The 27,654-nt window shown below is 37.8% G+C and overlaps 1 protein-coding gene across 2 annotated transcripts in view; it reads right to left on the bottom strand.

The window, feature by feature from the left end:
* Positions 1 to 411: 411 nt before the first annotated feature.
* LOC134529447 (transient receptor potential cation channel subfamily A member 1) overlaps positions 412 to 27,654 on the bottom strand; it is a 221,589-nt gene continuing 194,346 nt past the window's right edge. The window contains exons 14-26 of one of the 2 annotated variants that reach the window (XM_063363567.1): positions 27,381 to 27,491; positions 23,535 to 23,719; positions 23,333 to 23,338; positions 22,919 to 22,937; position 22,714; positions 20,863 to 20,903; positions 15,717 to 15,988; positions 14,240 to 14,366; positions 11,793 to 12,095; positions 7,591 to 7,758; positions 6,245 to 6,279; positions 4,392 to 4,521; positions 492 to 1,004 (exon numbers count right to left, since the gene is read on the bottom strand). In XM_063363567.1, the coding sequence (XP_063219637.1) occupies positions 849 to 1,004; positions 4,392 to 4,521; positions 6,245 to 6,279; positions 7,591 to 7,758; positions 11,793 to 12,095; positions 14,240 to 14,366; positions 15,717 to 15,988; positions 20,863 to 20,903; position 22,714; positions 22,919 to 22,937; positions 23,333 to 23,338; positions 23,535 to 23,719; positions 27,381 to 27,491 (1,554 nt within the window). In that variant the 3' untranslated portion in view covers positions 492 to 848. Of the gene's footprint in view, positions 1,005 to 4,391; positions 4,522 to 6,244; positions 6,280 to 7,590; positions 7,759 to 11,792; positions 12,096 to 14,239; positions 14,367 to 15,716; positions 16,007 to 20,862; positions 20,904 to 22,713; positions 22,715 to 22,918; positions 22,938 to 23,332; positions 23,339 to 23,458; positions 23,720 to 27,380; positions 27,492 to 27,654 lie in introns of both variants that reach the window. The other variant, XM_063363558.1, reaches the window with a different exon arrangement.

Raw genomic sequence — 27,654 nt, 5'->3', positions numbered from 1 at the left:
TTAACACTTGGCATAATTCAATGCCATAAGTATCAGTAATTTTAAGATTAGACCTACGAGAATGGCAAGAATTATATTTCTAGCTTAAAAGAAACAAAGTTTTATAATGCGGTGCCAAGCTTCTTGGCGAAATTTTTTTTTTAGTGTGTAGACTAGAACTAAACTGATAGGAAAGATTACTTGACAGCCCATTAGCGAATCTATACCAAGATGTGTCTTGCAGCTGCAAACATGTTCAAGTGTGTTCTTCAGTGATCTACGTTAAGTACACATCGACAGATGTATTGAACTTGGAAATCATCATGGGAGCTCTGAGGACAATCCGAAAGCGACCACTGAAGAACGTTATCATTCCCTGGAACAGTGGCTACAGACTAAGCGGGTGCGAAGTTTTCACTGAAAGACATGAACTGATTAATTAAGAATGTTGTTTATTTGCTTTTTTTAAACATAAATAAGGTGGATAAATTGTTGAACTGAAAAGTTTCATGTAGTTATCGGATGTTTAATTGCATTATATGCTGTTGGAACATTTTTATTCAACCCATTTGAACTGATTATATTAAAACTTTATTATTCAGAAGTTCAATATGCTCGTGTATGCAACATACATTATAAATGAGGCCAATTCACTGATACAGAAACATAATAATTGTTACACAGCAGCAGCAGCAGCAGCGTCATATAGACATGGAAAGCTGTGATATGCTTGGATTGCAAACCAATTCGTGCACCACGAACACACAACCGATCATCACGAAACCGTAGTTTACAATACGCAGTTTCGTCGAGATCGACGTGCTCCACGTGGAGTGTTCCACCGAGGCGGAGTGGCGCAAGGCCCGGGCCTACGTGGACTGGCTCTTGGTGAAGCTGAGCGCCGTGCGCAGCTTCTTGCGCACCCGGGGCGAGGTCCACTTGCTCGACGCCCCGATGAAGGGCCGCACGTCGCTCGGGGACACGCCCTCGTCCACGTCGTCCGCCTCCGTCTTGATCTCCATCTTCTGCCGGTCCACAGGGCACACTCATCACGCGCCCTTCTCATTTCACTGCCATGGGGGATCAGGACACACCATCTTGGATTGTTATACATTTTTGCTACAATTCTAATTTTTTAGCTATTCATTCCAATTGTTGGCATGTCATGGCATAAATAATATCTCCCAGACCTTCTATACCTTGTTGCGATCACCTATTTTCTAACAAGCTCTAGTCTGTAAGCGCCGCGAGGTAATAACTTATTATTTCACGCTGGCGACTACAACTATCAATATAATCACACCCGTTCACGAGTGCTGACTTCAAGATATAGCCAAAGCTAAGTACTATGCCATGTAAACCCAAAAACTTTAGAACGGAAGCTTTAGTGCAAGCAGTATTTAATTATTTGAAATTGGAAGATGGCGAATCCTGATTCCTCTTAAGGACTATTTCTAAAATTTTAACTCAATACCTCTCTTGCAATTATAGTTTCAACATATACCTATTCACTTGGTGTAATATCTGTTGAAAATGTTTGTGACAACAACAAAAGTAAAGGAGGTATCAATTTAAAATTTTGGAAACGGCCTTTAAACAAACGTAATGAAGAAAAACGAAAATATCAACAAGGTGTGTGAGAACGAACCTTAAGGTGAAGACATATGAACTGAAAGTTTCCATCTTTGTTTCAACTACTGGCATGTATTTTTCGAGAAAAAATCTTACTACTTACTGTAGACTGCAATAAAGTATGCCCGTACCAGCCGTTTCTTCCTTGTGATTGGCGGCCATCTGCCTTATTTTACCTAGGCCATTCAGGACGTGTTTGCTCCAACACAGAGTTGCTGATATTCGTGTGCCATCGTCATCAGACATGAACGTGGAAGAAACTCAACCAATTACGTAACACAGACGATACCACAGTATTTCAGTCAGGTAGTCTTGAAATATTTTCGCAAAAAATACATCCCCCTAGCCATAACAATATTTTTTTGATTGTTTAAAAAAATAGTTTCATGGAAGCTACTTAAGTTACTTGAGTGGATAAAGATAATAGTGGCTCCAGCTATAAATGGTTTTCCCTGTGAGTGACTGGCATTTTATTTGTAACTAAATTTTGGAAATTACTGCAATATTAATGATACTGTATATTCATTATGTTATGGTCTTTTAATATCTCTTAATGTGCGATCTTTGTCTTAACGAAAACAAATTCTGAAAATTAAACGATAAAACATATGTTGTGGCATAATAACTGTTGAACACAATATATCGTCTTTCAGCTGCTATCACTGCCATTTAAGTAAGTCACAATAAGTAAATAATCACTTCAGAACTATTTTTTTAAATTTGTTAACATAATATCCACTAATATATAGTTTTATCAGTGCCCCAAAAACCAGCTGCATAGAATTCTTTGGGTTGCTGTCTCAGGCACACCAGGACACGCTATCATCCTGTCGCACAGTTATCGAGCATTGTCGCCATTTGGAAACTGAATGTCATGCGTGCGAATGCTACCTAGGCAGTGTGAAATGAATAAGATGAAGCTGGATCATGCTGTCACTCAGGGCGCGTTTGCTTCCGCACAGAATTGCAGTGATATCGAGTGCCGATACACGACACGCCCCACAAATTTTCTCAACCAAACACGAAACGCAGACGTTGCTACACTGTTTCAACACACAGCTAGTATCGAATCTTTTCGCGAAAAGAGGGGTGGTAGACCTGAGCAAGAACTTAAACTAGAATGGTCGGGTTATGGCCTAACATCTTGCGGTGCATCGAGGATGGCACAACGATTGGCGAGGAAACGGGGGTAGCGTGGTAAAACCCACCCCAGCTCACGAAAAAGATCAAAATGTTTCCCAATTTCGAAAAACTTAGGTCAAGTGTGTATTGTGATCTCATACAATGTGTAGCCTATTTTCATTCACTGTTGGAAGTAAACCGTTGCTCTCATGCTTGTGCGAAAATTAAAAAAAAAAAAATTTCCAGACGGTGAAAAAATATTATTGAAAAATTATTTGACTGTCTCTCAGGTGAATACGGGATGGAGGCGTTTGGCGTTTTCGCTACCCCTAAATCCAACCCTGATTATTCCGCATATGTTCAGCGTGTGATAAACATATAAAGTAGCGGTAAAGGTAAGAGTTTACGTCACACGGTTGTGTATGGAGAAGGCAAAGGAGAACTGCAAGGTTGAAGTGGCTGTCGAACCGCTCGGGTGCCAGCTCGGCGGTTGCTGACACCGGGCCGCCGGGGCACGACTGGCGCCCTACGAGCGAGACGAGCTAGCGAACACCGCCGCTGGGGCGTCTGATACGTCTGGTGTTTCAACCGAAACCAGGTTGAAATAATTAGTGACTGGTTCAAGTTTATATCGATACAAGTATAAAACATTCCTAGGTTTCTCAGCGGCTTTCCCCTTCTGTTAAGAAGTTTAACTAAATTTAAATAATGCTTAGGTAAGCGACGAAACTCCTTGAAGTTTCTGACGCAAATTTTTAAAATATATTTTAAACAGAGATATGAGAAATTTTCTTCAGGCACTTGGGGAACAACAAAGTATGTTAAATGCTTAATGATAAAATAATGGTATTCAGTTTCATATTTCCGTTTTTTTAAACATGTATATTGTTATCGCTGGGACAAAAAAAGGCAGTATAAATGCAGTTAAATATCCATAAGTGCGAATTCAGAAAAAAACTGATTTCTTCCAAAAGCGTTTCCCCGGAGAACGTAATTTTATTCGATGTAAAAAAAAGGAATAAAAAGAGGGATGCATAGTGCCTCAATAATCTGCCGCAATAATCTGCCTCTTTTTGGCGATTTATGTTAGTTTACAAATGAATCCATATGATTACATTAAGTTGTATAGACGGATGTTGGAAAATATTTCACTAAAATAGTCAATATGGTATTGAAATTAGTGATTTGTCGAATACACATTTTCTCAAGCGTAAGTTTAGATTTTTATTCTTAAAATAGTGACTCAAATTATAATCTAGAGTCAGAAATAAAATAATGAATTAGCAAAAGCACCGAAAACTAAGTTTTGAAGAAACATTCTACCGATGAAAAATTTATATTTAAAATAAAAAAAGTCAATTTACATGTTTAAGACACAAACAAATTACTTTTGTGTCGAAAATTTCCCATGACATTCTAAACAAACATTCCCAGAGTATTGTAGTTGATGGCAAATACAAACATTTCATAGATAGCTTTCGTAGAGACTGCAAAGTTGTTAGTGTTTGAATTTCTCAATTTAACTTCCTCAAATATTTTTTCTTAATATATTTTTCCTCGAAAATCAATCCTGAATATGTTATGGTTTCTGAGACTATGAGGAACTGATTGTACCTTCCCTAATTGAAACTGATTGAAATGCCGTCTCGTGAACTTACTTGAATGATCAGACGAAGCAACAAGTGCTGTGTCTCGAGCACGCCCGATATATCCTTCAGCCTCCGCTTCTGTTTTCCGAGTTCCTCGCTGATGTAATCCTCGTGATTGTCCAGCACCATGTCCAAACCTGTAACAGCACACGAACATAACTAAACATGTATATTTATTTGATCAAAATGTCGTGACATACATGCTATCAGAGCATATTTCCTTTGTTTCGTCATTTGTTAATGGTGAAGCATATAAGTTAAATCCGAATTATTTTACCATAATTAATAAGTAGAGACAGACAAATTTTGCGTTATTATTTATATACAGGCTAAAATGTATAAAACCACACGTTTAAATTGTATTTTCATTGGGCCATGGGTGGTATGACACGTCTTGAAGGTCAAGAAAACAATAGGAAAATAACAAAATTCATACGATCCAACCATATGCAATCCGAATAGAGGGTAAAATGTGGTGGTTTCCAATGAACAAATATATTAAATTATTTTTCCACATGTGTTCACAAAGTATCTTAAATGCTTAATGATCAAATAATGGTATTCAGTTTCATATTTCCGTTTTTTCATAACTAAGATTATTATAAAACCTATTAAAATCCAAAGAAGAGATAACCGAACCATTCATGATTACAGGCTCATTAAAATGTTTTAAAAATGATGTGTTCAACCTTGGCCCAATAATATTTTGTTTCAATAATGGAAGAACATTATGATGATTTATCAAGAACGTTCAGCGTAGTTTCGGAAGTATCAGCAGTGCCATCGTCAGCATATGTGTGTCGGTACTATGGCATTTCGTTCATCAACACTAACAATGCTCGACAACATGAGAAAAGCAATTGTGACAAGAGTTCTTTGCAAAAAAAAATGCTTATTTGTGCAGTTTTTAGTTCGGACGAAGTGACAATTAAAAAATCACCTCAAGATCTTCGGAGCTACAAATTTTTGGTCTACTGAGAAAGAGTCAGTGTTTGGGCAGAATTTAAGTTGAATTGGAAAAAATCATCACACTTGAACATTTGCATCGCATGTCATTGAAAGTTAATGAGATTCCAGCATCGAAGATATAGAAACATCGATAAAAGGTTAGTTGAAATCAGTAAGATACAACCATAGAATGATAGATGATATACGATAGGATGCGATTAACAGGATATGATTGGTAGGATACAATATGATATGATCAACAGAATATGGTAGGATATTATTGTTAGGATAAAGTCTAATACGATTGATAGGATATGGTAGGATATGATCGGCAAGTACGATTGGCAGGATACGATATAAAACTATTGTTAGGATGTGGTAGAATACGATGGACAGGACACGGTTGGCAAAATACGACAGGATACTAGTGGCAGTATGCGATAGGATACGATTGGTAGGACAGGATTGGTACGATACGATAAGTAGGATACAATGGGTAGGATACAGTAGGATACGAATGGTAGGATACCGTAGGATAAAATTGGTGATATACGTTTGGTAGGATATTTAGGAGAATACGATTGGTAGGATACGGTATGATACGATCGGCAGGATGTGATAGAATACGTTTGTTAGGACTGGATATGATACGATCAACAGGATACAATTGGTAGGATACGACAGAATATGATTGATAGAATACGATTGATAGGATACAGTAGGATAGGGTAGGATTTGTAGTATACGATTGGTGGAATGCGATGAGTAAATATTTGGTATGTGGAATTATGCTAAGTACTGCGCCTATAATCATTAGTGGTTCGGTGGTCTCTTAGGTTTATAATATATGCTATATTAAGCTTAAGCATAATGTGTATGGTCACTGTGAGACTATGGTTGGTGTATAATCATATTTTTTTCTGTAATTAGAAGATCTTTTGTGAACATGCTTGCAATACATCTTATAGAAATCGTTAATCGTCAAGTACATCAGGCTAGGTCTGGCATTTTCAGAGTCTCTTGTTGTATATATTGGAAATTGGTATTTTCTTAAAGGTTAAATAAAGCATGTTGAGTAAATTTGAACAGCAGACGTTGTGGGTAAGATATGTTTGGATTATATGCTGGACATTGAACATGACTTGTTTGAAAGCCACACCAAATATGGTCGAAGATTTCATGGCTCGGAGACGCTTGGTCTGTATACTTGATGTTATTTATGACTTGGTTGAAAGGCATACCAAGTATCGTCGAAGATAGTCGCAAATGTAGGTGATATTTGGTATAAATGCTTGTAGTTGGCACTCTAGTAGTCATAAGGTGCACGGAATACAGCCTCCATAGTAGGCAAAGTGATTTTTGTAACATACCTATTTTTTCCGTGGTTTAGTTTCTTGTATAGAGTCCTTGGTAGAGTTATTGTCAAAAGTAATTTAAAAAAAAAATTAATAATGAACTAAAATTACACTGAAATTGCATTTTTTTTCATCGACAAGGATTGAACCACAGTCAGTAATCGATCTAATAAATGAATTAATATTTAAATTTTCTAATGATTTATGGAATTTTTCAAAAATTGTTGACTTGAAATTACGAATTGGCAATATGGCGGCAAAGATGATCGACACAATGGTAGACGCAACAATAGTTGACTTTTTGGTGATTGACAATAATTCACTCTGTGTGTAGAAAATACACTAATAAGGCGGCAGCGTATTCTAGCAGACCATAAGATAATCCTAGATGGCGAGTCCAAGATGGCTGCATTATGTCATACTGATGGTAGTAGTAGTAGTGGGGATTAGTCTGATTGAGGACAACAATGAGGAATGGTCTGTCGATAATTTTTTTTTAATTGAGCTCGTCGGTATTTGAATCGACAACTCCAAGGTCAATGAAGTAATTGCGTTTTTATAAAAAAATTAAATTTGTAATGAATTGTTTTTTATTTTTACATATTTTTCCGATTCTAGAAAACAAAATGGTGGAATCCAGAATGACAGCCGAAGCCACGATAAAGGGCAAAGGTCACGGTCAAGGTCATACAAGATGGTCGCCGTGACGTCACTACCCAAGATGGAGGTCGACACCTTGGTACCTCACCCTGAACCCTGGCACCAGAGCCTTTTTTGATACATTTTCCCCTCAATTAATAGTAATGACGAGAAAAAAAATAAACACCTTAATGGAGGCAGTTAAACTACTACTGAACTCAGAGGCCAGAATCATACCAAAATGCAAGCACCGTCACCTTAAGGACTCTCTCACCATCGTCTGTGAAGGGGTTGAAGAACCACTTCCTGAGCACGGCGTCCAGGAAGCCGAGCTTGCACTTGGTCTCGTTGGGGTACTCGATCAGTTCCTGCTTGTCCACTTTCTCCAGCAGGAACCGCGGCAGCTTCCTCTCCAGCTCCGTGTGCAGAACCACCTGCGAGCAATGTGCGCGACCTTTACAGCCCCGGTTTGATAGCGACGGTCTGCACAGCTCCAGGAAAAAACTGCGTGATTTGAAAACTTCGGGACGAAAAACATTTAAGAATATGCTGAAGTCGGATGAGTAGTTCTGTTTCCGTATTTAGTTTTTAAACGGTATTTTTTAGAAGAGCGAAGCGTATTTTCAGTATAATTTTAAGGCATGAAACACCCAGAACTAATTATTGAAACCATTCTATGTTGCCCTACGCACTAGAAGAATACTGCGCGCCAGTTCAGAGGATATACAGTGCTGGAAGCATCAGCGAGCGTCGCACTTATCATCCCGCCTCACAAACACGAATACACTCCTTTCTAGACGGGTTCCTTAACAACATTCACGCTGACTAGGCAACATTTATGCTTTCCATCTTTACAGTTACACGTATGTCGTTGTCACTGATATGCTTCAGTACTTTAATGTCATTTTTTTTACAGAAATCAATGTCCAGTTGCGATTGTTGTCACTACAAACAGCTGTATTTCGCGGATAAAAAAAGTGCCAAGGTAAGTTTTAAATTTGTGTAGCTCATTTTTACTAATTTGATTGGTATATTCATTTTTAACAGAGCTAAGTTACTTGGAGGCAAATCACAAAGATTCGACTGTAAAGCAAACCCATTATAATTGTCTCAGTATCCCAGTCAAGTAGGCATATGGCTAGAGTCGTGTAAAATTCGCGATATTTTATGGTTCAGGCTAGGCTCCACGCAATTACACACAAACAAGCCAGTGTCTTTAGTTCATTGGCTGCTGTCATATTTTACCTTCAGTCCGAAAAGCATAGTGTTGGATCATGTACCAAAGCACCATAGCACTTTCTTTAAAAGATCATTTAGTTACCTGGCAAGCCATCTCTGGAATAACATACCAGACTCTTTCCGGCAGAGTATGTCCAACGATGTTTTCAAAACTCGTCACGCACTGCTTCGCAAGAAACAGTTGGATAACCTTTCACATTGAGAGAGGCAGCGCACTGAAGTGTGACCCTAACCCAGTCAATAATATATAAGAGGCGGTATAATGTACATGTAGTAAATAAACTCATTAGTAAGTTTTTTCAAGAAATTGAACTGACTTGTTTTATTTATGTAATGGTTTGCATTAAGTTTTTTTATTCATTATTTGTATTCTTTAAAACTCTTTAATGGTGTTCTAAGGCATGATTTAAATATTTAGAGTTAAACTGATATTTTTATTCTATTGTTTAATAACACGAGCAAATTGTAAACCGGCCTAGTGCTGAATTTGGTTGGTGTATAAAAAATAAAAGAAAAAAAATAAATTATGATAAATTTTCATTGGTTTCTTGTACTTATGTGCCTGTCAAACTACTCAAGACGCAATTAAAACGCTTTACAAATGTATAATGATATACCAACATTCTAACCTGCCTCACAATAACTACACGAATTTTTCAGGTTTCTTGAAATTGGTTCATCGTTAACGTGACATGCCATAGAAGAACTCACAGCCAATAATGAATATTTAGCGTTCTGTGCAAGTTGAAGCAAAATTAAGTCTTGCCATTTATCGAGAGTATGAAGGATTGTGAAGTCTAGCCCCGAAGTAAAATATACAGAGAAATGGTAAGTGTCCTTATCTACGAATAAATAGAGCGAGGTGGTGCTTAAGATCATTTCAATGAACTCCCACTCTACTGGAACCGTGTTTTGAATTATTCTTGAATTGCGCTGTGTTGGCATTGTGTTGTCCAGGTTATCTGTTTAGTAACATCAGTAGGGGCAGGCATTTTTCGGAAAAGAAAATGGGAACACCTGTTAGGCTACAATATGGTATGCCTGCGCCAGCAGTTTCTTCTTTGAAACTGGTGACCTCCTGCGAGAGAAGCCATTGCCATATTTGACCTCACCACTCAGGACGCATTTGCTTCCGCACTAAAATTACACCGTGATTGATGCTCGTAACAGTTGCATGCATTTATCTGAAATAAACTTACCTAATCACGAAATGGACGATGATATAGTGTCTTAACTCTCAGCTAGTCTCGGAACATTTTCGCGAATAATACATGCCCCTAATCATCAGTAGGTTCGTCTGTCATTTATTGTTTGCCTGAATTTATCTTTCTTGTAGCAATTGTTACGTAACTGCCAGATAACATTCTTCGTTTGTGATGTACTTCATTAATCTCTGACAAAAATTCTTCCACATAATTTTCTGTGCTGTCTAGGTAATAAACATTTGGCATACGCTGATTTTGGCCTGTTCTCCGGGTGTTTCAAGGTGTCCAAACAAATCTGTAGAAAAAATTACCTGACATTTTCCATTACTTTCCATGACCAGAATTACCAATTTCTCTCATGACAAATGTTTCAAATTATTTACCTATTTTGCAATTTTATGAAATAAATTAAAACAATCCAGTCTCAACCATCTGTATAGCTGTACTAGTTCAAACAGAAACTTGCATATACCATTTTACAGTGTATGAGCGTGGCTATGCACTAAAACACCATCTGAAAAAAAAGTGTTCAAAGTCTGGTTGATGGCATACTGGAGCATGAATTCTCACATAAAATTACTATCATTGAGGAATTTCTGTAACTGTTTTAAAGTAAATTCCCTGACCAATTTAAACTCCCTGTCTTTTCTCCGACTTTTCAAAATGTGGAAATTCTGTGTCTTGGTTGTCCAATATTAAGGTTAATCTATGTCATCCACTGCAATCCAGCAACGGGTGTGTCCAGGAAATTATTATAAATCAGAAGAGCCGTGTTTTAATCCCGAATAACATTGTTTCTCGTAACATTTCCAGGTAAATGCCACTCAAATCTCATAGTTGCCCTATGCACAACGTGGAGACAGCGCGCCAGTCCACAGTCCTGGTCTTAGAGGCACCTTGCTTCAGGCCACGGTTGATTTATTCCCCACTTTACTCGGACTGTGTCAATGAAGTGGTCCGTCCATGACGACCTGCCTTTTGACGAGCCGTTATACGCACCAAGGTTAGTAAGAGAGCGTGAGTTTGTTTGTAAGCAGTAAACTGTACCTATTAAAAAATTATTTCACTGTTATAAAGATATATTATTCCATAAGGATACAGGCATGCATTTTTCACGAAATAATCTGAAAGCTCATTAGACTTCGATAAGGTATGCCCGCGCTAGCGTTTGTTTCCTTGTGATTGGCGCTACCCTCCGCAAAATAGGCCATTGCACTATTTAGATGGGCGATTCAGGACGCGTTTGCTTCCACACTGGATGGACATGATTGGTGTGCTGACAGCTAGCCACGAAATATAGAAAATGCTACAGAATTTTAACAAACAGCTGGTCTGGAAATCTTTTTGCAAAAAGTATATAGCACTACATATGGACATAGGCTGTGTTTAATTATTAAAAACATGTTTCTATCAGATATAGCAATATTTGTTACTAAAACCAGGGGAATACGACCAAATTGTCTGATTTGTTGTCTTACACAGACTAAACCGTTACATATACAACATAATAACTATATCATACGAGCAGGCACGTTAGTTTGAAATATCCTGTGTTATACACCCTTATATCTCTTATATATAGTGAACATATTCGTTGATTCTAAATCCAGTCTTTCTGTAATCATCTTTGCCATGCTATTAACCCAGTATTGGGTTGGGTAAATTTGAACTTAAAGGTGAAATATAATATGTATATATATATATACACATATACCTATTTGAAAACAAAATGTTGGATTGGATATAATTTTTATAGTGATTCCTAAAAAAAACTTGTTTTGTAAAAAAAATATCTATGGACTCTTCTAATCTACACTGTAAAACACATTTGTACTCCTACAATCGTTGTAAACTCAGTTGCCAACGATAACACTCGTAAAACTGCAAGGCAGAGCTTTGTAAAATGATAAATGGTGCAAAGCTGTGGCTTGCAGTTTTACAAGTTGCACCGTTGGCAACCGAGTTTCCGAGGTCCATCCTTGTAAAAGTACAAACATGATGTTTTTGCAGTGTAGCGCGCGAACCTGCATGGCGAGCCTCTTGAGCTGCGCGTTCCGGCGCACCGACTCGATGTCGCCGACGGCCAGACCGATGAGCAGGTTCATCAGCAGGATGGGCATGAGCACCATGAACAGGCCGAGGATGAGGAACGAGGGCAGCGGGTAGGGCAGCAGCTTGCCGTCGTAGTCCTCGCCGGCCCTGCTGTCGTCGTCGCGCGTCTGGAAGTACGGCTGCACGTACGTGCCCAGGAAGTCGATCTCGCCCAGCATCATGGCGAAGGTGCGCATCAGCGACATGGGCACGCTGCTGAACGACACGTGGTTGCCCTGCCGGCAAGCGAGGAGCACGTCACTGCTTTGGCGAAGGTCACACAAATTAGTTAATACAATATTCCTTGGACATGCGCCATTGCAGTTTTGAGCTGTTTGTGCTTGTTGACGGGAACGGATGCCAGTTACCGAAACGTCGCAACTGTTTTGTCAAAGGAAACCTACGGTGTACATCTGTGTTGACTTTGTATTGTCCATCATGCCTGTTTAGGTACATCGTAGGGTTGATCTATTTGACATAGCTGATTTAGGCTTGGTCTCTGGGGGTTTATGTTTTCATTTTTATTTCTTAATTTGCCTTCTTGACAACAGTACAAAACTGCAATGGAGTATGTTAAAGAAATTGTATTTTATCAAAATTGTCCATTGCATGAATGTATGGAACATAACTATTAATGTGAAATTACAGGTATTTGTAAATTTGTACATTAAATGAAATCAACTGTTTCACTACAAAATAATGTTCGTTTAACACTGGGTTCAGATTATTACTCGGGTATTAATGCTCTACGTTATCCCAGTATATCAAACAGTTAAAGTTATTTGAAAACAGTCCCCTGAATAGTTTTCCAGTTTTACTGCACACAAAATAGGCATGATAAAAAATAATGTCAAATTATTTAATATTAGATCATATTTTTCATGGTTTAAAAAATTATTCTTGAATGAAAATTCCATTAAAATATAAAATTATGTGCCAATTTACAAAGAAATACCCAGTATTATCTCGAAAAACGTATCTCATATATGCAAAAATAACCGTAGTTATTTGTTCTAAAAAGGTACAATATTTTTTTTGTAGTGTTACAAACATTACTTGGCAACTGGTTTCCAAATAATCTTTTGTAAAAGCCCAGAAGGCTTGGTGTTCTGAGAACGAGGCTTCAACCCAAAAGCCAAGTAAGTAGTTGATACTTTAGCTACGAGAGCATACGATCAAGATTTTAACACTTACATTTTCAGAGTAAAAATTCCACTAAATACATGTGTTCTCATGTTGCAATAAACATATAATACGGAACTCGGACACCAAATCTAATGTAGGATTATTAAAAATATTGCCAAGTGTGATAAATATTCGAATATTGTGTTTTCAAATACATTTCTTGACGCAAATCCTTCGTAGTTTTTGTACCAGCCGCTAGAATCAGCTGCCGTAACAGCCACGCCAACTATGGAATCATTAGATTTACAGATCGAAGGTTAAACCTAAGAATAAAACGTCTCCCACAAAAACGAAAAAAAGACTTGAAGAAATACTGAACCCCAGACTTAGACCTAGTTTTAGACAAGGAATTATATTAAAATACTGATTTGCTTGGTAATACGAGGCGTGTGCAGAAAGTAAGTACCATTTGTCAATAAAAAAATAAACTCGTGAAAAAAAGTTTTATTGAAAGTTTTAGTTTACTACGCACAGCTACATCACATTTTCACATAGTTGCCATTTAATCCTAAGCAATTTTCGCAACGCTCTACCAGTTTATTTAACCCCTCTGCATAGAAGTTATGCTGTCTGGGAATGGAATGAACGCCTCGGGTATAGGCATCATGGACTTTGAATACCCAGTGCGTGTAGCCTAAGTACAGGCGCTTGGTAAACACTTCCGGAAAAAAGTTTAAACAATAATCCGTACTCGAGTGGAAAAATGATGGCTACCGTTTTTTTTTAGGACGAAAAGGGTTTCATTTGGGTTGATTTAATGAAACTGGAGTCAAAAATTATAGTCAAATGAACAAAATCACGATTGTCAACTTAACTGGTCTAATTTCCAGGTGGCGAACTTCTATGCAGATGGGTTAAACAAACTGGTACAGCGTTGCGGAAAGTGATTAGAACTGAATGGCGACTAAATGAAAATTCAATAAAACTTTTTTTTTCCATGAGTTTGTTTTCAATGACCAAACGGTACTTACTTTCTGTATATTAAATAGTTAATACTCCCTTTGGCTTTGTAAACTTTGGTTCGCTACAAATGGCAGCACCGTGCGACTTCCGTTCCATTCACCAAAATTACTCCTACCAAATGCCGTATATAGAAAGCTAAGACGTTTACACATAAATAAATCATTTTAATGACTAACCTCCCGCTTAAGATAAAACTGAGCTTAATAGTAAACTGTGTGTACGTCTGAATTACCCTCGACAGAAGAATGTAGAAGGCCAGGCCGAACGCAATGATGAGGATGGAGAAGACCAGCAACACCTTGATGAGAGTCTGCAGGATCTCGAGGAACATCACGACGTAGATCCCCACTTGGTCGAACCTGTGGACCAGATCATCGATTACATATAAGTTAGCAACAGAATGACACCAATGTCTACTTTGACGAATGCGTTTTTTTCAGGGAAGCTTAAGTTGAGAACGTTTGGAAACCAAAGTCACCAATAACGTTTGAAAAAAAATGGTTTAAATTCATTTCAAATAGTTGATGATGTTGAAATTTAAATATTGTATATATTAAATTCAACTATTTGTAGTAAACATATTGTTTTCGGGTTTCACTTGTTTTTCTAGCTACATTTTCGTTTTTAAATGCGAACTTTGTCACTAATGACTTTTGGCGAATGTTAAGGCATGTTTACTAATTTAAAGACCAAAAATTAATTATTAATTTAATAATATATTACAAAAAAACCAGGGAAACAAATCTAATTTAAATACCCTGATTACAAGCTGAGTTGATACGGCACTCTTACAGAAAGGTTATCTCTTATGACTTCTTTCATTTAGTAAAATAATTGAGATTTTTGTAACCCGAAAATTCTCAAAGGTGCACATAAGCATGTAAACATCATATCGCGATGGTAACCATTTAATAATGATTTTTTGTATATTTTACATGTAATATGGCCGGATTATTATTTTTTTAATTGTACGAATAAACAAAGCCATACTTTGGTACTGCACTACTAACCATCAAGGAGAAAAAATACCTAGGTATTTATAAATATTCGTTTTACTTCTTGATTTTCGGGTTGAGGGTCCGCAGAATTCAGCATGCCTTGTTGCAGCCATCGTCTAGAAAATTAACGACTGAAGGTCTGGTGTTCTGCGGACGTGGCCTCAACCCAAGAGTCAAGCAAGCAGTTGATACTTCTGCCACGAGACTGCGATCAAGATTTGAACACTCATATTTCAAGGGGAAAATGCCAGTGAAAAACACACGAGCGAGTCTTTCAGTACTAGCCAGAGATGTGAAACTTCTAACCTCGGCAACGAGAAAATTCACGTTTTATTTTTCATGTTGCAAATACAGTAATAACATGAAACTCGGACACGATATTTAACATAAAATTCTTTAAAAAAAAAGTAATGCAGATCGTGATAAACATATACATAAATTAGTGTTTTCAACTACAATAATTATTGATGCGAAACGCACGTCGTTTCCGCAACCACCGCTAGAATTCGTTGCCGGTGAAGCTACGTCGACTATAAAATTCTTCAATTTTCAAAGCGAAAGTTTAAACTATATGATAAATTGACTCCTATAAAAGTGTAAAATATAAAAAAATACTAAACCCCGGCTTTACACATGATTTTTTAAAGTGAATTTTATTAAAATACTGTTAATCTTGGTAGCACTAATATTGCCAAAGGAGAGTGGGCACACCTCTGGAGGTACAGCAAGAGGTTGAACCAGCACAGGAACACTGTGAGGGAGGCGCAGGCCAGCTGCAGCTCCTCGTAGTCGTCGAAGAAGATGGGCACGACCATGATGACCGACGACACGTACAGGAACAAGGACACGAAGTTGGCCGGGTCCAGCAGGTAGTGCCACTTCTGCTGGTAGAGCTGTATCACCTCCCGAAGAGTGTTCACGACCACGTACGTCACGATGAACACGGCGCACAGCACCAGCAGCGGGGAGCCCTTGTTGATAGGCTGCTGGGTCCTCTTCAGCTGCTTTCGGGACAGAGCACCTGCGTCACGCTCGGCAAGGACACGCTCAAGTACAACATGGCGGGGTTCACTGCACTGAACATTTATATATTTATATGTAACACAAATATTCGGGAACGCTGCAGGAGACCGAAAATCACTAGACCGAAAGGTACTAATCCGAAAATCACTGAAACGAATATTACTAGACTGAAAGCACTATACCAAAAATCACTAGATCGAAAGACACTAAACCCTAAATTTATAGACCAAAAATCACTATGTAGAAAGGCACTAGACCAAAAGACATTATACAGAAAATAATTTGACTGAAATGCACTAGACCGAAAGACAATAAAACAAAAATCATTAGACCGAAAGGAACTAAACAAAAAGGCACTAGACCGAAGGGCACTAGACCGAAAATCACTAGACCAAGAGGCACTTGACCTAAAGGCACCATACCCAAAATTTCTAAACCGTAAATCACTAGATCGAAAGGCACTAGACCAAAAGACACTATAAAGAAAATAACTAGACCTTAAGGCACAATACCGAAAGACAATAGACCGAAAATCACTAGACCGAAAGGAACTAAACCAAACGGCACTAGACTGAAAGACACTAGACCGAATGCAACTAGACAGAAAGGAAATTTACCGAAAATCACTAGACCGAAATACAAATGACCGAAAGGCACTAGACAGAAAGGCAATATACTGAAAATCACTAGACCGAAAGGCACTAGACCGAAAATCATTAGGCCAAAATGCACTTGACCGAAAGGCACTAGACCGAGCGGCAGTAGACCAAAAATCACAAGACCGAAAGGCATCATACTGAAAGACACCAGACAAAAAATCACTAGACCTAAAGGCACTAGACCTCAAGGCACTAGACCAAAAGGCACTATACCTAAAATTCCTAGACCGAAAATCACTAGATCGAAAGGCATTAGACCAAAAGGCATTACACCGAAATGCAATAGACCAAAAGGCACTACCGAAAATCGTTTCTTTGCAAATACAAAAACCTTGAGGGTAGAAACTATAAAGGTAGACAAAGTACAGAATAGAAATAATAATCATTTAGGAACAAAATAATTTGAAGAATGGCGCGATGCTATAAACAAGTTTGAGTATGAATGGTTTGATCAACTGAGATGCGGAAAAATGATGTTATTGTCTACAAACAAAAAATAAATTAACACATTATATTGTAAACATAATAAAACATTAATAAACAATGTTAACGCCGTCGCCATTATTGTCCATTGATCGATGCTGCTCTAATTTGACTTATTATTATTTTTTTAGAGAATTAACTGGTCGTAACCACGAAAAAGGGTTAACCAGAGTGTATTAAGCACTAGGTGCCTCAATAAAGTACAAATGTTAAATACAGAAAGGAATGTACGCAGAATTTTATTTCTGGACTATGAGGAGGCTGAGGGATCATTTAAGATTCCCCATCCCCCTCCCCATGTGAATGCTCTTGGTTACGTATCTTTTTTAAAGACGAGCCAAGATGTGGAGGTCATTTTAATAATCACTTCTACAGTAGTGGAATGTTCAAAGTGCGTGGATGATAATGTAGACAATACTGATGATGTTCATATAGACTTCAGAGTATGTTAAACTGCACACAGGAGGGGCAAGTGAAGGCAAGTACTGACAGCCTGTCACTGGCAGCCATTGAGCCAGTGAGCGGTGGGATATTGATTGTACAACATTTTGTTACGTTAATAGGCTGTATCTGTAACTCAAATAATAAATGACAGCCTTTAATTATGTATTTAATGGAGTAATTGATGAGTGTGTCATGGAACTTCAAGACATTTGGCAGAAAAGTAGGTATTGGGTTAAAGGCTGGGTGGAAAGAAGAGAAACATTAGGGGCATGCATAACCCTTTTTCGCGAACTAGCATGCGAAGATCCTCATGAGTACCATTTGCGAATCTGTGTGGAAATTTTTGAAGAGCTTGTCAACATAATGGAACCACTTATTTCTAATAAAAAAAGACACAACAATGCGGCAAGCAATATCATCTCACCAAAAGCTAAAAGTTACTATGCCATATCTAGCAAGTGGTGATAGTTTTCAATCATTAGCATTACTATTTAAAATTCCTGCCAGTACATAACATTTTTTTGTCTGAAGTTCTGAAAGACACAGTTTCGGTGCTGCAGAAGTACATGCAGGTAAGAATTTTTACAGTAGTACTAAGAAATGTAGTAGTTTTAATTATATATGTACAATTAATGCGAATTTTCAAAAATCTGAAATGGGCGAATATACAAAAGTTGGGTAACTTTTCGGGATATTTTGTTTATAATAGTTTTTTAAATCTAATTCCTTAAAATTCGCGTTAAAAGATAGCTAATCTTATTAATATATTGCTCATGATAGGGCCAGTCACTTTTTAAAGTAGATGCGGAGATATTTAGATTTTTCCAAATTTGACTTCCAGGGGACTGACGAGGGTGACAAAGTACTGATAAAACGCACAACTTCATAAGATATGTAAGACATTTATTAAGATTTAAAAGAAATTTCTTAGAAACTAATAATGACACATATTTTGAGTCTTACTTTTAATCTTAATTCACTTAAGTGACAATTGAAACAAAAATTATTTACGTAATACTGTGAGGAACAACTTCCTCCACCTTTAAAGCAGCTTCTTATTAATTTTATTTTACTTAACTTAACTACTTTGAGGTAGTTTAACTTAACAATATACATTTTCTAAGCAATCAACAAACAATTGAAACAAAAATATAACTCTCTCTGCCTTAAAGATACCAATTAACGTAATAACAGTTACCAAGTAATACTATCTCAGTCTTCAAAACAGCCTTCTGATATGTCTAATATCGTTACATTGGTTACAAATATAAATCTATGCCTTATAGGTCAGTCTGGTTTTCGGAGTTTTTTTCTACATATTGTACAACTTTCTTCAACTGCTTTTTGACACTTTATTTTGACACTGATTGTTCAGTTTAGTTTTTAGTTTTGAAACCATTGCTTTCATCTCTTTTAATTGCTTATTTCTAAACTTTCTCTGTCTTTCACTTCTTTTTGATTCATTTGCTCTTCGATTTTCGTTCACAATGGACCGTGTTAGTTCACCAACTATTGGTTGTGCTTCATCGTCAGTAGTTGAAGGAGTATTTTGGCGTACAAAATTATCAGTATTATTTTTCAAAAGTTGTTTTTGTTGTCTGTACTTTGATGAATATTTTTTCCATTCTTTTCTAGTGAATCGTTGCTCTCGTGGCGTCATGTCTTTAATATTTTTTTCTTAGTCCCTTTTCTTTCTTTTTTAAGTACTGCAACCTTTGTTTCTCTTGGTATTCAGCTAATTTAATGGGGTCGTTTTTTATTCTAGCTAAGCGAGCCTTTTCGGCTTCTCTTTTCTTTTTCAATATATCTTCTATATCCTTAGACATGTTTTGTTTTTCTTTCGGAGCCCTGATGTTTTAAACTGAAATAAGTAAAAAAAAAATACTTAGACACGCTCAAAACGTCAGTACCCTGGAAACACGTCAGTCCTTTGGTGCAATATCAGACAACGGACTGACGCCAACGGACTGACGAAACAAACATGAATTTGAGGTTATCTCTAGGACTAACGTTTATTTTGATGTTTTCGAATATCAAGAAGCTATATTTTAACAAATCAAAGTTAACTATGTATAAATTAAAATATAACACAGATTTACAAGGAAATAGCGACTCACCATAGGACTGATATTTTGTCTGGATCGACACGTCTTCACGAGACAAACACAACTCTAGCTCTGGCACAGTAATGGCGGCCGAACAATGGCGCGGTCTGCAGCTAACTTTAGTACCAACCTTGACATTTAACATGGTCTTGAATTTGAGTCGCCGGTATTTAGCGGGAAATTCAAAATCGAACAGCACACAACGGACTGACGAATAAAACTGAACACAAAGTTTCTTATTATTTTTACAACAACGGTGAGAATAAAAATTATGAAAGTTGTGATTATATAATATTAAATATATTACAGATTATAGTGATATATTAAGTTTTATTGTATTAAAGGTAATATTTAATGCACAGCTATTTGATTGCGCGCTTTTCAGGTTGTGACACGCCAAAGTACTGACTTTTCGAGAATATATTGTGAAGTTTTACAAATTTGTATTAAAAATAAATAGCCGAAATTGGGTGACCAAACAAAAGGCTTTTAATTGTTTAAAATTAATCATAAAATATAAACAAAATATAATTATACATCGTTTTATTGACTGATGACATTGAGTTACCCTTTTTTTTGTGGAAACACCCAAATAAATAAGTTGCCATAATCATATTTCAGGTTTTAGGTATTTCTGTAAAGTTAATACAATCGTACTTAATAAAAGGAAAAAAAAAAGTTGACATTTCTGATGAGGCTTCATTTTATACCTTATTTTTAAATATGTTGCAGTTCAAATGTAAAGAAAGATGTTACCCAACCATTTTTTTGTTTAGAATATTTTCATTTATTCAATTATTTTTAGTTCAGTTACTGTAATAAACTGAATTAAACGTCAAAATAGTAATTAAAAATGTACGTATATTCGCTAGATTATCATTCCACAACTTCCACTCACTTCTGCCTGTAGGTGGTATTTATTGACTTAATTTTAGATCCCAGAAAGCTGAGGTCCGGTACTACAATTTTCGAGTAATCATTCTTGCTAAATTTAGTTATTACAATTTCACGCTTATTGTTGTTTACCAAATAACTCTGACGAATATTCTACTATAGTTAGTAGTTATGAAACACTTCCAAAAACATCACCATGTCGTGAGATGTTCATTTCACTGCTTTCTTCTTCAGTATATCTTTCATCACAATATTCAAAATAGAATTCATATGGAATTTATAGTAACTATCTTCCACACCGGTGGCGAATGACCGATTGATGATAATCACTTTACTTTGGTGGCAAGTACATGTTCAGACAGGAAATAACTGTCTGAGAGTAGGTCATGTGACCGCTACTGTCCGTCTCACAAGCAAGTAAAATAAAATAAAAATTGGGATTTTACTGTCTGCCACATGAAAGTTGGCGCTGAAGTGGAAAGTACCCCTACAGAAGGAGTAAGTAGACAACAGTTTCTGGCAACCAGTTATTGCCTTCATTACTGGCGACATCTACTTGCCTCGTCTATAAGCAGCTTCAGCGTTCATTAAGTATCTGTGTTGCAAAGCTCTGTTTTCCTAGTTGGCTATGACTAGTAAAATGTGCCTCCGGAAGAAGGATAACATCAGTAAAGAATAATACGTGATGAGTCATGATGTGTCATGTTCACTACTCAAACTCTTATAAATATAATCACAAATAGATGCCATCTATTTATGTTTTTAAGGGAAATTTCTTTGGGCGCGATGGGAGTAAAATTTCAAGGCCGAATTTTAATGCAACGTTTTCGTGAAACATTGTTTTTTTTTCCTAACCTAACTAATTACTAAGTGTGTTTGGGAGGGGTCTGGGTAGGGAAGACTCTAAGTGCGTCTCAGGCCGAAGCCTATACGCTCTAAGCATGCAGGTTATTAACCATGCAGGAGAGGAAGCATGCATCATGTGCTAGGAGGGGACTGGCCAGCCATGGCAAAGTTTTAGCCATGACTAACTCCCCTCACTGACTATTCTAAGTTAAAACTAGATAAGTTGGGCCCAGGTAAAACCTGCATAGACACAGGGAAAACCCTGGGCACTGACATGCGGGATGCAAAATTGCATGCATTAATTACAAGCAGGTTGGTTACAGGAACAGAAGGATGGAAGAAGAGTTGGACAGATTAGAAATGCTACTATGCAAATGGGTGGGGGCTTGGACATTTTGTCCGCATTTGGATTTGGTGGCACTGGTTGTTTTGGGGGCGACTTTAGTCGTTTCCCGCCAGGCTGCCAGCCAGCCGAATAGTTGAAGAAAGTAATAATTAATTATACGACCGCAGCGCCAAGGTTGCCCCAGTTGCCGCGGTCGTGTATGCCGACTCATTGTGCTGCCAGCCTGGGCATGTCAATCATCGGCTAGTCCAATGTTGCTTATTTGCGCCGCAGGACGTGGTCAGGCACATGGTCAGACACCTATTAATCAATAGTGAGTCTACTCACTGAATAATTATATATAGTTTAATCCAAGGGTCAATAAATGTCAGGACACATGTGTGTAACTGTGATGCATTCATTAGAGCCCCGCTGGGCCAAAGCGCGACTGGTTTCATTAGGGCCCCGCTGGGCCAAAACGCGACTGGTTTCATTAGAGCCCCGCTGGGCCAAAAACGCGACTAGATTCAGCGTGCGGCTCGGCGAGTGTACTGGGATTGTGGGAGGCCTTAATTCTGACACATTATGCTGCCAGCCTGGGCATTTTCGCCGCAAGACGTGGTCAGTCACATGGTCAGAATCCTAGTGATTAATACTTAATGTTATAACTTAATAATAATATTCTTAAAATGATAATATTCTTAAAATTAAATTGGACGATCTGCCAGAAATACGAGTGTCACTCTGCGTGCTACAGCTTAGGCAGAATTTTCTCGCCAGTCCGCAACCGCAGTGTTGGGGTCTGGCCTCGGCCGCAATGAAACATTGTTTCGGAACGATTACTGACGTTAAAATGTAGCGGACGGTACAGAGAAATCCCGGGCCTCGTTCCCTTGAGCGGGCTCCACTTGGTGTGTGGCTCAGTGAACCCTGCCGTAGGAGTTAGGGAATATTTGGACAGAGGGCAACGCAACGGGGCTTGAGCTTATTTTGAGGTGAGTAATAATTTTGTTAATTCATGTTTATTAGAAAATTGTCTTATATATCTCTTTCTTTCTCTCTCTACAGCTTTACCCCTTACGATATATATACGAGTCAATGTTTGAATTGCCAAAGAAGTTTCATCTCTATCACATGTACTAAGTTACTTGCGCTCTTATTTAATTATTATTTTTTGTTTCTTCAGCCAGCATTTAGTATCCTCCTTATTTGCCAATCTCATAAAGAACGGGACCCCCACGTAACTCAGAAAGTCGCAGCTCGAAACAGTAATAACTTAGAAACCTCGGAAAAAATTCACATTACTTTGAAAATAAAAACTTAGAAACATCTAACTTAAAAATATCACACATTAATTTTTTACAAATTATAAATACATATATTAGAAACATCATAACTTAGAAACATTTAACCAAACCACGAAAATTGAAAACTGAACAAATTAGACAATCGTAACTTAGAATTATTATAAATTAGAAACACACAACTTAGATCCATAAAAATAATAAACATACACTTTAGAACTTTTATAGCTTAGAAACACACAACTTATATCTCACAAGTTATAAACACTTAAGTTAGATGTACCCTAAGTTAGGACCAAATAATGTAGAGTGGCATGATCTAGAAAATTCTATCTTGTATGTTTCTAAGTAATGACCGCGCCCCACGAACCTCTTTGAGAAAGCTCAGTGCAGCCGAGCTGTTGTCGTCAGCGGGGTGCGCCGGGTGTGCCCTGGGGTCCTCCAGCTCTTCTATCTGGTCCTGTATCTCCATGAGCTCCGCGGAGAAGAAGGTGACGAAGGCCAGGAACACGGTGTAGAGCAGCAGGTTGGCGAGGTGGAAGTACTTGCCGTACGCGTTCCACTTCATCTGCAGGTACTTCTGGCTGAGCGGGTGCGCCAGCAGCTCCACTCGGCCGTGGGCCACCATCGCCTGGGGGTCGACACTGCCTTGCACTGCGCTGGCGAGTCCCCGCGCCTTCACTGGCATATCGCTCACATTGCGCTTGTGACGGACTGCAAGTCCCCAGACGTTAGGTGCTAAACTATAATAGGTATAAACTGCATTTGATTTGTACTAAAAGTCCCTAGACATTTGTTGAGAAACCAGAATATAATATCGTTCCAATTGCGCTTGTAATGTACTGAAGTTCCTAGACCTTTACTGGGAAACCAAAATATAATATCGTTCACATTTAGCTTTTTATATGCTGCAAGTCACTAAACATTAGATACTAAATTAGAAAAAGTAAAAATAAACTGTACTTGATTTGTACTAAAATTCCCTAGACATCTGTTTGAAGCCAGAACATTATATATTTTACATTTCTCTTGTAATATTCTGCAAGTATCTAGACATTAGATGCTAAACTAGAAAATGGTAATGCATTTGATTTGTATTAAAAGTACTTAGACATCTGTTGAGAAACCAGAATATAATATCGTTCATATGCAGGTAAAATTTGCTCTTGCTATATACTTAAAGTTCCTACACATTAGTTGGAAAACCAGAATAGAATGGCATTGACAATTATTTTTACACATTACTTTAAATATTTTCAAAAAATTTCGCCTCTTGCTATACAGTAAAAGTTTTGTCCTTTCTTTTCTTTTCTTAGATACTGTTTCTTTTTTATTGTACTGAAATAATACAGCATTCTCCTCTCCTATGTTGACCTATATGTCGTAGGTAAAACTTATTTTTTATGAAATGAACATCTGATCATTCGCATGAATATCTTTCATTTAAATAAAGCAAATGCTAATATGTAATTTGCAAGCAGGATGATAATTTATTCCGTCAATCAATTTACTCTGGCCCACTATAGACAGTCATGATGATTCTGATATTATAAATGTAATGCGGCCCCTGCACGATACAATGCAAATTTCTACTTAAAACTACATCAATCCTCAGATATGTGGACCTTAAGATCAAAAACATGATCAACTGATACAGAACATAGCTTTCTTCAGAATATTCTGCACCTTTGTTATGATGTACACACAAGTACATTAACATGTAATCAAATGATAAACAATTCTAACTTTGGATACAGATTTTTTATATTATTTGTTCTAAAAGTCAGATTCAGAATAAAAAAAAATATTATTAACTATTTCATGGTAAATAATGATAGGTAGAACAGTGAGCAACACTGTTCAGATCTTACTTTTATTAAGATCCTTTCCGAGGAAGCAAAGTTCTTTAAAACATATTACATTCGAAGCTGAGCGTTAAAAGTAATTAAATATTAATGAATGAATCACAATGACGTGTCTCTTCAACATCAAGGTCATTAGGTACGATGAAGTGCGATGAGATGAGGTGAAAATGGATCCTTGACGGGAGGAATGGCTGGAGGAAACGGAAGTACCCCGATAGAAAACCCCGGCTAACTGTAACATCCACCTAAAATAACATTTATACGAGCGATATGGAGTAAATTTATAGCACATCATCAATTGTTGGGGTTCTCAAATACATTTATTAGTTAAAAAAAATGGATTGAACTGTATTATCAACGGTCACACACTATCTCACAAAGTCTGACGATGTCACCAGATTTATTCAGTATTATTTTGGTATTAATATTATTATGCATATTAGTACAAACACTTTAATTATAATTTAATGTATTTTTGACTGAATATCTACACCTATCTTGGATTTTAAAGCACTGATATAAGCTGAACTTCGCTTAGGCATGTAAATTATTAAAATTATCAGCAGTCGCATTATTTGTTGGGAAATAGATCATGAACGTACTCGTTATTATCTACCTAAAATGGTATATGTGTTAACTAGTTAGTAAATGAGCAAAACATATAATTAATAACAGTTTGTTAAAATTGTAACAAATATTTGACATTTCTGTGTATGTATTGTATAATGAATAAATGATAAAGTTGACCAAAATGAACAAGTATTAATGACCATAGAATTTTTAATTATGAACACAATTTAGTTGGTATATGTTTATACCATAGCTATATGTCGAAATTTTGAAACATAAAATTTCGACAAATGTAAGTTGTGCAACAAGACCATTAACTGACATGCTAAACATTACATGTGTCTTGGTTCTCACGCAGGTTGTCTTACCGCACGCCGATGAACTCACATTGGCAATCGTCAACGGGGCGGGGAACCAGTTCGGGTCGTTCATCAGCTTCCTGATTCTTTCAATATTCTGGCTGGAGTACTGGTAGTACGCGTGGAAGGAATACCTTATCTGCAGGCAACACAGAGGCACAGCGCCAGTCGAGGCGACGCGCGGCAGTCGGACTGAGCTCGTGCTGCAAGCCTGCTGCGTGAAGCAGTGCATGGCGTGGCCCGGACTCGTGGCGATGCCCTCTTGCTTGGCAAGCCTCCGCATGGCTGCAGGTCAGTGTAGTGGTTCCAGAGATGGAGAGAAGATGAAAAAACCGACTGACTCAATTTTTAAATCTTAGATTCAGTAGATTTTAGTATATAGAAGTTTATGTTATTTATAATTTATCATTTGACTTTAAGTTATAGCATATTGGTTAATGGAAAGCCTTAAACTTATATATATATTGGCCCTGGAGGTTTGAATTCCCAACATATGCAGGGTAGCAACAATCTTAACTCTTAGCCTCTTCCAGGCTAAACGCCTATGTCCACATCCTCGTGGTGAAACTTGGCAACGCAAAGTAAGAAGGAAAATAATGGACAAACATGGTGTTTGCCATTTTCCCTTGTGAAATCTTTAGGGTTAAATAAAGCAATTCAGTTTTAAGAATTAATTAAACTGTAGTATCATTAACAACGGTCACTTTCTAACACTATCACAAAATATGTAAATGTGTTTCCTGTGCTTTAACGAAGGAGAATTTTTTAAGTATATACGTGATTAAAAGTTATTGTCAAAATATAAGCCTTCATTCAAAATGGCAATGATCTCTCTCCCATATATCTCGAGGATACTAACGGAGTGACAGTACATTTACGTACTTTCAAACGAATAATTCACCTGAAATAAACGAAGAGTTCTTCGTAATTTAAAATTACTGAATCTTCATAGAAACAAAGTCCTATTTCAACTTCCGAGCTCTATGTTTCGATCTTCACAAAGGTGGACAAAAGAAGAGTGTTCTTTATTTTAGACTTCACCAGTTTTTGAATGTTTTGTTAATGTATCAACAATATTCTTTTGGATTCGTGTTCAAAACAAGTTAACTCAGTGTCCGTAAAGTTACGAAGATACCTGGATAATTTGTAACCAGCTTTCTTCGTAAATTGGAGGTGAAATTTTTCGACGGTGACACTTACAAAGACCTCGACGCACAGCTGAGCAAGCGAGAGGGAATCACCGAGCCGGGGGGGGAGGGGGGGGGTAGTGCGAACAAGGCTGTCAGCGCGAGACACGGCTCAAGCTGTGCGCACGAGAGCTTGTGCTGGGCGACAAGGGGGGAGGGGGAGCAGCTAGCGGCGCGCAGCACGGGAGACGTCACGCATGCAGGTTCATGCTGCGGCCGCCTCGCTCCGCCCGCAAACCACTCCGCTGATCGGCGGCACCTCGGGCTGCTGGCAGGACAAAGGAACGAAGACGGAGGTCGATCGGACTTACGTTCATGGCCGGAAGCGGGATGGCACCGGATATGACGATGACGTCACCAGTTCGTTCGTCCAGCTGCGCGTACAGAGACGGACACTGGAGGCAGGCGAAGCTGTACTTGATCTGTGGCAAGTCCACGGGCACACGGACAAACAAAACAAACAGTTGAAGCACGAACAGAGCCCAAAGCGCCACATCAGGACCACACGCCCTGAAATAATCACGTGGCTATATTGGCAGCCAATATAACTATCAGGTGTAAATGATGAAGCATGCGTTAGTTTGC

This window comes from Bacillus rossius, chromosome 1 (genome assembly GCF_032445375.1).
Source record: "Bacillus rossius redtenbacheri isolate Brsri chromosome 1, Brsri_v3, whole genome shotgun sequence".
Classification (NCBI taxonomy): domain Eukaryota; kingdom Metazoa; phylum Arthropoda; class Insecta; order Phasmatodea; family Bacillidae; genus Bacillus; species Bacillus rossius.
Note: the sequence above shows the minus strand (reverse complement) of the source record. Positions and strands in the feature narration are given on the sequence as shown.